Below are 11,208 nucleotides of genomic sequence, written 5' to 3' on the forward strand. Positions count from 1 at the left end.
GCGAAACCTGGTAAGCAAGAAGCTCTGAAGTTTAATCCCTACTGGATTCTGCAGAAAATGCGGTCTCTTTTGTGAAGGGCTCTGTACTCTGTAAGGTGCCCACACATGAGAACTTTTAAAGAAATTCAACAACAAAAAAAGTATTTGTTGCATTATGTTGCACGACAAGTGTAAAACGAATGTTTTTTTGACTGAAAACTAATCTGGGTACAAGAGGATTTACTATGTCATTTAATAAGGCCAATGATGCAATGAGGACCCAAAGAAAGTTATTCTTCCTCAGGACAAAGAGGTTGAGGGAAGGGTGTGGGGGAGGCAAGAAATGAGTAGAGTGGGAAAAAGGACATTACAGGTAAGGAGGGGAAAAACATAGGAACTAAGAACTAATAAAACCTAATACCGGACTCTAATGGTGAAAAGTAAATAAACCCAGTATCAAAAGTCCAGGGACAAAATTGGGGAAACCGGAGTGGAGACCGAGAACCGAGACACAACATAGTCACCCAACCCCACTCACGTCCCTCCTTCCGCCGCTTTTCACCTCCCCCTTCCCCCTTCCCCCTTCCCCCTTCCCCCCTCCATCCTCCCCCACCCCAAACAAACCGGTAACCTCTACCCGGCCACCTCTCATTGGCTATGCATACGAGCGAAGTCTACCTGGACCAATGAGCTGCGGCCACGGCTTGGCGAGACCCTTCTGGCCCACCCCTTTGCCGGGGGCCCGCCCCGCTGCCTATCTAGTATGGGCCGAGGACGGGGACTTGGGGCGGCGGGGGCGCGGCGCACAGTAGAGCTTCAGCGGCGGCGGAGTGTGTGGACCGCGGTCCGGGGCGCTCAGCATGGCTCGCCTAATGCTCGGTAGGCGCGGAGCCGGGCAGCATGTGCTGACTGTCGCTCTGGGACAACGAGGGTCGGCGTAGGGGGTGGGGGTGGGGAGGCTTCTAGTCTCAGGATTGTGGCTCCCGGGAAGGCCCCCAACTCTCCCACACGACGGGCCTCGAGCCGGGTGAAGCTGGGGTCGGAGGGGGCCTATGGCCCGGGGAGCGGAGGGGATGCACCTCAGCCACCCCCGGTGCTCCAGGGACACGGGCTTCCCATTCCCAGCCGGTCTAGAGGGTGGGTGCGTTGCTTCTGCCAAGCCCGCGTTGGGGTGGGGGTTTGCCGGGCCCAGTCCACGCGGGAGGGACTTCGGCTTTGTGTCCTGGGCTGGGGAAGCAGAAGGGGCTGCCCTTGACCAAGTTTCCTTCCCGAGCCTCTTACTGGTGCCCGGACTAGGTGCGGCCGCAGTCGGGGCAAGCGTTGCGACGGTGCGGACATCCTCGGGTGGAGGGGTTTCCTCAGACCCAAGCTGGGAGAGTGTGGGCGTGAGGAGGGTGCGTTTTGGGTGGAGAGACCATTGTAGTCCTCGGCGTGAGCTCCGAGTGTTGGCAGTGTCTCTTCTTAAAACTCGGCGGTGTTTTAGGGCGCTCGAGGGGACGGAGGCGGGGAAGGGGCGTGCGCGGGCCCATTCCCACTTTGTCATAGGGGCACACCCTGGAGGCTGTGTCCGAGTGGGGGTGGTGAGCTCGTGTAGAGCTGGCTTCCCAGCCGTTTGTATGCTATGTGGGTGGAGATAGAAATCCAGGAGCTGTTTCTGAACCGCTAAGATCAACTAATGGCTTAATTTATGGGAGCGGTTCTTCTGGGTCCCATCCCACTTCACGAGTGTTTGGATTTAAACCAATGGGGAGAACCTCGTTCTCAAACACTTGTGTGCTGTAGAGTAACCGCGCTCACCAGACACCTACTTTCGACCACCTGTTTTATGTAGTTCCTACATTTAGGAAAAATTGAAATATTAGAACTCATATCTGAAATAAGACTGATAGTTGCATTAGAAAGGGACACCTTCCAAAAGGTGATCTTCAGATGTTTCAATATCATCGACCTTAAAAAAACAAACAAGCAAACTGAATGGAACCCAGACTTTGATGAGCTAGATAAATATCTGGTAAGCAAAGATTGGGGGCCTGGGCTGGCTTTGGCCATAGCCAAAGCATTATAACTGTCCATGACAGGACACTCTGATGGGACCCAGCATCTCCTCCATTTACACAATGTGTGACCAGGAGCAAATTACTTAATCCATCTGTGCCAGTGCTTTTTCATCAGTCAAATGCAAACGATAATAGTAACTCCACTGGATTGTTCTGATGATTCATGAGTTTTAATACACATAAAGAAATGTTTGTCAGAGAATAAACACGATGTAAATGTTATAACTGTAGGGAGAGTAGATGAAGGAAAAAGATTTGTGTGTCAGTGTAGTTTCCTGTGAGTGAATTCAGAGTAGATTCCTGAAGAGACTGAGATTCTATTAAATCACTCATTATTTTCATAAACCTAGTCAGCCTTTTGGGAAACCATCTTGGATTTTTGATGACTGCTTCGGGACCGTATATTCCTCATTTCGGGGGTGGTGGTGGTGAACAGAGATGTTAGTGATGTGAATTTATAACCTCTTTTAATACTATGGAGGAATGGGAAAGCTACAGATGGCGAAACCATCTGCTCAACATAGATTTTAGACACTCAGTTGTTCTGATTTCCCATTGGTGCTCGTTATCAGTGAGTGGAATGCTCGTATGGATTTTAGACAGAGAACCTCATTGGTCAGAAGCATTGACCTACTTTGTCATCTTAAATAAAGCCGAGTTTTTGTTTTGGAGACTTGAGGCTGGGGGAATAATACTTGACTACTGTTATGCTGTCAGTATTTACATATCTTCTACTTGTTCTTTCTGCTTGCTTCCATTGCTAACTTTATTCTGTCTTATTATCTTGTAAGGAATTCAGGTCTCAAACATTTATCACTTTTATTGAGTATCCAAAAGACCATTGGAGTTCTGGTATGGTGCTACAGAATAATGCACTGGACCACAAGGTTGGTTTGAACCACAAGGTTGGCGGTTCAAACTCACCAGCCGCTCCTCAGAAACCCTCTACAGGAGTGCTATGAGTCAGAACCGACTTGATGGCACTTCACAACTACAATAAGCCGATGTCCTCAGTATCAGTAATCATAACCATCTTTGTATGGAAAGGAAGCACATTCCTGAATGCAAATATGATTCGTGTCTTGGATGCCCCAGCCTGCTTGAAACAGAATGAAAAGGAAAGTATTCTTGTTGTTAAGTGCTATTGAGTCAGTTCCGACTCATAGCAACCCTGTATAGGGTTTCCAAGGCTTTTACATCTTTGTGGGAGCAGAAAGCCTCATCTTTCTCCTTTGTAGTAGCTCATGGGCCTGGACCACAGACCTTGTTGAGTGCTTATCAAATGGAGCCACCGTGCTCCATGCTGTTTTCTATCCCTTATTGGCAAGAGAAGGGACAGAACCTAATGACACTCTAGTCCATTGGTCAGAAATTTGGATTACATATACTTGTTCTCTTTCTAATTATGTGAGCAAGTTGGTATGATGTTATTTATCACATAGGTTATTTAGTGAGTTAATAACAGAATTTAAAGAACACAATCTGACAAAAGTATCATATAAATGCTATATTACAGGTATGCTTGAGTGATACTGAGGGTTCCATTCCAGACCATGGCAGTAAAATGAATGTAACAGTAAAGCAAGTCACATGAGTTTTTTGGTTCCCAGTTCATATAAAAATGAAGTTTGCATATACTGTTATTATTTATGTGCTGGTTGAGTTGGTTCTGAATCATAGCGATCCTGTATAGGGTTTCCAAGGAGTGGCTGTTGGGTTTGAACCACCAACCTTGTGGTTAATAATCCATTCCTTATCCTAAAACGAAAAAAGTGCAGTAAAACAAGGTATGCCTGTATTGTTACTTTTTTGTTTTTCCAAAAAGAAAAAGATAAAAATGCCACTTTCTAGAGGATAGTTAAACATATATGAGGGACTTCAAAACGTATGTGGAAAATGGAATTAAAAGATAATGGATTTTTTTCCAGGAATTCTTTTAAGCCCCCTCGTACATACATCAAAATGTTAAACGTACCTCCTGATCTCGCCTTGTAAAGATTTCCTTTATGGAAATAATCATTCATATGTGGGGGAAAATAATACAATACTTTTCAGCATTGGCCTGTTAATAGTAAAAATCTAGAAACGATCAAAATTTTCTTTAGTGGATTGACAATACTGTTCAGACACTAATTACGGGATCATATGTAATCCATAGTTACTTATTTGGAAACCGTTTGTAACTTATTCTTGAATGAAAAAAAAAAAAAAAAAGATTGTAGAAAGGTATGTATAGTGTGATGCTGCGGGTTAATGCACTGAAATGCAAGGGGTTTAAACTGCCAACATGACAGGTCAAGCTCACCAGCCACTCGGAAACGCTATACAGAGTCATTATGAGTCAGAATCAACTCCATGGCACTTAACAACAATGTATAGTTGGGTCTCATTTATATAAATAGAATAAAATTTCAAGCCTTTGTGCGTGTTCATAGATGTCAGTAAAATTAGTCATTTTAGTTGAATTGTTAATGATTTTTCATCTTTTGTTTCTCCCCCCATTTTTGAAAATTTTACATTGAGCTCAGTGTATTGAATTAGTATTAATACATTTTAATCCCATAAAAAGATAAACTTTTTATCCAAGGCCAATCTTACTTTTGAATTTATTTATAGGTAGAACTTAAAATTGTGCTCTTGATTTATGCCAATTTGTTGTTAAGTGCTGTTGAATTGATTCTGACCCATAGCAAACCTGAATAGGGTTTCCAGGGAGTGAGTGACTGGTGAGCCTGAACCAACCACCTTGCAATTCAAACAAATTTGCAGTCTGGCGCATTAACCCACAGTGCCACACCAGGATTTATGCCTATAGATATATAAAAATATTAATGTGATATTTTACTTCTTCCCACCATATCAAATCTTGGAAGTTAGATGTTCTTTTTATATTTGCAGCACATCTTAGTTTGGGGTCACTATGTGTGACTAGTGGCCTGCCACATTGGGCAGCACTTAGAGGAGCAGTCAGACCCCCTTCAGTTGCGGTTAACCTCCATCTACATTCATTTCCCACCTCTTGAAATGGATTAGGAGGTCATCCTGTCAAAGGCTACTTCTTCACTCACTGCATTCCCTCCCCTCATCCTGACTGGGCATTTTGTTCAATCAGTTATTCCCTGTACTTTAGCTTCTCTCTCTCTGCCTAGTTCTTCCCTTTACACCCACTTGGTTCACTCCTATCTTTAAAACAGAAACCTTCCTTCTCCCCCGTGTTTGCTTGTCCTCTCCTCCTCTTTTTAATGAAACATTTAAAGAGTTATTTGTGTTGTTCTCTCCCACTTTTTCCCTCCTTTCCTCTTCAGTCCACAGCATACAGGCTATTCCTTGTTATTATTATACTGTTACTGCTCCTGGTGTGGTGCTGTAGGATTATCACTGAGCTGCAAACTAAAAGGGCCAATAGTTGAAACCCATCAGCTGCTCTTGGAAACCCTATGAGTTGAAACTGACTTGACGGCACTTAACAACAACAACAACATTACTGCTCCTCACAGTGATCTCTTTGGCATTAAATTAATTAACAGTTTTTAGGCTTTTCTCTAGTACCTCCCTATGGTAATCATTAACTGTTGCCTATTCCATCTCTTATAATTTTATGTGGCAACAACTCTTATAATTTTCCTTTTTAGTTTCTCCAATCCATCCTCCACATGGGGCAGTTGTTGCTAAGTGCCATCGCGTCAATTCCGATTAATATTGATGTTGTATAGGGTTTCTGAGGAGCGGCTGGTTGGTTTATAGGATCTCTGTAGGAAGCAAATTCGATCATACCCTTTGCATGATAACCTTTAGTGGCTTCAGGTCACTCTTGACAGTTCCTCTTTAGTCTATTCCAATTCCTGGTGATGCAGAGCTGCCATATATAAAATTTTCATGGTTGCAACTTTTCAGAAGCAGATCTGCAGGCTTTTCTTTTCTTCCCAGGGGCATCTGAGTGGATTTGAACCAACAACTTCTTGATTAGTAGCTAAATGCTTAACAGTTTACTCCATCTAGTGACTTCACCACTGATTATGTTCGTTTAGCCTTAGAGATACCACTGCATCTCTCCCTTCCTTTGTTTAATCATTTGTAAAATGAGAATACTTCCAGCTTTCTAGTTAGTAATGCTGGGATAAATCAAGTGCTCTAATGTGGTGCTGTGGGTTAATGTGCCAGACTGCAAAGCCATTTGAACTGCAAGTTTGGTTCAAGCTCACCTGCTGCTCCTCGGAAACCCTATACAGGATCACTATGGGTCGGCACCGACTCGACAGCACTTCACAACAACAACAATGTAATTGATGAGCTCTGGTAGTGTAGTGGTTATGAGTCAGGCTACCAACTTCAAGATCAAGATCAGCAGTTCGAAACTACCAGCGGTTCCGCGGGAGAAAGATGAGGCATTTTGCTCCCATAAAGATTTGCAGCCTCGGAAACCCTGTGTAAGGTCACTATGAGTCAGAACCGACTCCACGGTACTCAACAACAACAACAGCAATGTATTTGAGGAGTCCTGGTGTGGTGCTATAGGTTAAGCACTACACTGCTAACCACAGGGTCGGCAACTCAAACCCACCAGCTGCTCCTTGAAAACCCTATTCAGGTCACTATGAGTTGGATCCATGGTACTTAGCAACAACAATAATATATCTGAAATTGCTGTTTAAGATAGTGGTGGTGGTGATGGTTGTGTACCTCCTCATAGCAGCTGTGTACAGGGTTTCCAAGGCTGTACATCTTTATGAGAGCAGAAAGCCTCGTCTTTCTCCTGCAGCGTGACTAGTGGATTCAGACTGCTGACTGCAGTTAACAGCCCAGCGCATAATCCACTGCACTACCATTGCTCTGTATATAAGGTGGAGGTTTTGGCATTAGGAGAATTAACATTGGTGTATACTCCTCAGAAACCTTATACAGGATCTCTGTGAGTCACAACTAACTCGATGGCACACAGCCACCACCACCACTACTTTATACGGCACTCAATGACAACAAAAATTACTCCTTTCAGAGTCCTGGTGTGGCACTTAGGATAAGCACTGAACTGCTGACTGTAAGGTTGGTAGTTCAAAACCACCAACTGTTTCTTGAAAACCGTGTATAGCTGCTCCTCAGAACTGACCTGGACAGTACTTACCAACAGCATGCTCCTTTCGGACTAAACTGATTATTGGGTGTGTTTTTTTTAAGTTCCATTTGAAATCTTCTCAATTCTTTTTATGAATTGGACCTTTTTCTAGAACTACCCGTCTGATTTCACACTTTAGCCTTCTCAACTATGAGAGACTAAAATTCTGTTTGTTAAAACTGTTTACTTGTGGTATTTCTGTTACAGCAACATTAGGTAACTGAGACAGAATTTAATGCCAGAGGAATGGGGTGCTGCGCTGACAGATAATTTAAAATGTGGAAGCGGTTTTGAATTGGATAATGAACTGAGACTGGAATAGTACTAATCTACCTAAATAGTAAAAGCCTAGGTTGTCTAGATTGAATTATGAATGTCAGTGGCAGTTCTGATGAGGGCTCAGAAGGAAGTGAGGAGAACTGTAACACCGGAGAAGGCACAGATGGTAAGTAGTAACAAAGAAACTACAGTAGAACCAGGAGATGGACACTAACTAGCAAGAGAACTGAGTACCTTCATGCAGGAGACTTTCTGGTGGAGTGGGGTACCTCTGGGTGCTTGAAGGTGAAGTTAGGTTCTCTGACCTACAGAGCTAGAGAGCTGAACTCCTTCTGACCAAAGATCACTGGTGTAGTGGAGTGCCTGTGGGTACTTATGAGTAGAGCTAAGGAGCTTTGTAACATGTGCTCAGGTAGAGCAGAGCACAGAAGTATAGCTTTCTCTGGAGTTCAAAGAATGAGGAAAGCAGACACTGAGGAGACAAGGAGCATGAGAAACAGCTGCCTTGGTCTCAAAAGTTAAGGCCATAACCTAGGGTCTTTCAAAGGTTGAGACCATAGTTTCCAATGTTTCAGAGTGTTGTATCTTCACCAGCTCAGTCCTGGATTGTGGGGCTGCGATTAGATGTGACCACTGTCTAAAACTGAGGGTGCCGGCAAGGCTTCCAATGCCCCAGGCTTCAGAAGAACAGCTTGCCAAGTCCAAGGGGTTATCACTCAGATGGACTAAGAGAATGGGGCTACCCAAAGCCAGGGGAGCGGCGTTGCTTTTCCTGTGGGTCAGGAAAGCAGAGTTGAAGCCCAGGATGGAGGGACAACTAACACCAAGAAAGAGTTTGATGCCAAGGCACATGGGGGTCGCCAAAGAATACTGAAAGGAGACAAGAACCTTTCTCCAGAGTTGATGGTCAGAATTCAGACTTGTAGCATCCTAAACTGTAAGAGAATGAATCTGTTTGCTAGAGCCATCTACTTGTATTTCTGTTACAGCAACACTGGAGAACTAAGACAGAAGTGAGCGTACAAAACTCTTTCTAAGATAGCACACACACAACCTTGGGGAACAGGTCATTTCCACTTAGAATTCACTGTATAAAAGATAAAGAGAAAGGAATAATATCATGGGCTCATCTTTTAAAATTAAAAGACAGAAATACCTTAAATTTCTTTAACCTAGAATGCACCTCTTTCAACCCAAAAGCCAGCATCTTACATACGGATACTTTCTGTTAAAGTTGAGAACAAGAGTGGAATATTATTTAGCTTTGTTCTGGAGAAATTAAGCAATACAACCAGAAAACCTAAAGCCATTAGATGCATATATATTTAAAAGGATTTGACATTTTGATAGTATTAGCAAGTTAAAAACTCTTGAGTACTTATTATTAGTAAGTCAGTTGAGAATATGTTTTCCTATGTATTTGTTGTAAACCACACTTAAATTTCTAGCATAGCCAACAGAAAAATACACTTGATCCATAATGTGGATGACCTGTGTTGTTAATGATGCATCAGACTCTACTTTCCTTTGTACTCATTTTCATATGAAAATTCTAAGTTTATTCAGCAACTTCGCGCTGTGGGCTAATGCGCCAGACTGCAAGGTCCGCAGTTCAAGCTCACCAGCTGCTCTTCGGAAACCCTATACAGGGTCACTATGGGTCGGAACCGACTCAACGGCACTTAACAACAACAACAACAATCACCTGCCATGGATATTTTTAGGATAAATAAAAGTATAAGTGCAGTCATTGCTCTTGGGAGAGTCATAGTCTAATGGAAGATGGATTTTTTTCCATCTTGGTATCAAAAGTATAACAAATTAAGTGTTACAATAAAGGCATGTGCTATTATCACAACTGAATAGCAGGAGTAAATACTGTGTGGACTTCACGGTGCCATGGTCAGATGTTACCCTCCCAATTTCTCAGTGTTCTCACCCATAAAATATGAATAAATAGTATCAAAACCATCATGTTGTTAAGTGCTGTCGTGTCAGTTCTGACTCATAGCAACCATGTATAGGGTTTCCGAGGAACAGCTGATGAGTTTGAACTCAACCTTGCAGTTAACGGTCCAGTGCTGATCCTGTAGTGCCACACTAGAACTCCCTCACCAGGGCTAACCCTACTAACCTCTCCCATCTCTGATGTAGCCCCAGGAGTTCCACTCCCACTTGTACAGCACTGAGTAAGTAGGGAGCAGACAGTGCCTACTCTCATTTCCAGAGCTGCAGGACTCCTGGTGTAGCCCTATAGGATCAGCACTAGACTGTGAACCACAAAGTTGGCAGTTCAAACCCACCAGCGTCTCCTCAGAAATCCTATATAGGTCGCTATGAGTCAGAACCAGCTTAACTAACAGCAAAGCAAAGTGATATCAACATTGTGCTGCTTAAGTGTTTTGTATGTAGTAATACCTTTTTATAAAAAATAAAGGAGTTACTATATGTAAAACACAAGGAGGACAGTGTTCTATCATTTGACTTTGCAGCTCTGGAAATGAGAGTAGATACTGTCAGTTCCCTTCTTGCTTAGTGCTATGGGAGTGAAACTCCAGGGGCTGCATCAAAGATGGTCAGTGGGGTTAGCTGACCCAGGCAGTCCTGTGTGGAGGACATTGTTGATTTAAAGAGACCTGTGTGGTTGCCCAAAGTTTCAGTAGTTTAGGTTGCCCTAAGATCAGTAATCTGCTGTTAATGGTGTGCTTTATGTTGTTTTTCCAGGTTTGGTGATCTGTGCCTTCTTTCTAGCCGTGAATGGTCTATATTCCTCTAGCGATGATGTAATCGAATTAACTCCATCAAATTTCAACCGAGAAGTTATTCAGAGTGATAGTTTATGGCTTGTAGAATTCTTTGCACCATGGTAAGTATTATACAATAATTGTAGATTCTTAAAGAAACTATTAGAGGTCATGGAGATTGAGTCAGTAAAAAAGAGATGTTATTAAGTGCTGTCGTTGGTTCCAACTCATAGAGACCCTGCGTATGGTTTCCAAGGAGTGGCTGGTGGGTTTGAACAGCCCATACATGGGATCTTGGTGTGATAGAAGTGATATTGTTGCCGTTAAGTGCTGTGGAGTTGGTTTTGACTCAGAGCAACCCTGTATAGTCACCGAGGCCGTAAGTCTCTGTGGGAATAGAAAACCTCATCTTTCTCTCTTGAAGTGGCTAGTGGGCTTGAACTACGGACATTGTGGTTCAAAGTCTAGTGCTTATCCTACAGAGCCACTGATCACTGCAGGAAAGTAGAATGTGGGTTTAAACCCTCATAATTACAATGGTTTATTTACTTATAACAAGGTAAGTAGAATGAGGGTATAAGGGAAACTTAAGTTTCTGAAGAAAGACTATTGGGACAAAGGAAATGGATGAACTGAGAACTTACTCCATTATTTTGTTTATTGAAGAGGATTGTCTCCAGATACATATGAGGAAAGATCTAATTTCATTTTTAAATTCTCCTCTTGGCTCTAGAATAATTCATCACTGAAAAAAGCAATAGATTAGATAAGTTTATGTTAAGTGGGGATGAACAACTCAGAAATAGGGGTGAGAATAGTTGCACAACTCAAATAATGTAATCAGTGTCACTGATTTGTACATGTAGAATTGATTGTATATATATGCTCAACAACAATAAAGTACTACTTTAAGGTTACCACACAGTTCAACTTCACAGATAATAGTTGACTCCCATTAAATCCCCACCAGGTACTTGTGTATTGATAGTTAATAGTCTTATTGTACATTTGCATCATTTTCTTTGATTTTGTTGTT

At 42.7% G+C, this 11,208-nt stretch overlaps 1 protein-coding gene across 1 annotated transcript in view; it reads left to right on the top strand.

The window, feature by feature from the left end:
* The first annotated feature begins 833 nt into the window (after window positions 1-833).
* PDIA6 (protein disulfide isomerase family A, member 6) overlaps window positions 834-11,208 on the top strand; it is a 39,630-nt gene continuing 29,255 nt past the window's right edge. Inside the window, exons 1-2 of the mRNA XM_006869458.1 lie at window positions 834-858; window positions 10,153-10,294. Coding sequence (XP_006869520.1) covers window positions 840-858; window positions 10,153-10,294 — 161 coding nt within the window. The 5' untranslated portion in view covers window positions 834-839. The remainder of the gene's footprint in view (window positions 859-10,152; window positions 10,295-11,208) is intronic.

The sequence above is a fragment of the Chrysochloris asiatica genome, unplaced genomic scaffold (assembly GCF_000296735.1).
Source record: "Chrysochloris asiatica unplaced genomic scaffold, ChrAsi1.0 scaffold00131, whole genome shotgun sequence".
Taxonomy (NCBI): domain Eukaryota; kingdom Metazoa; phylum Chordata; class Mammalia; order Afrosoricida; family Chrysochloridae; genus Chrysochloris; species Chrysochloris asiatica.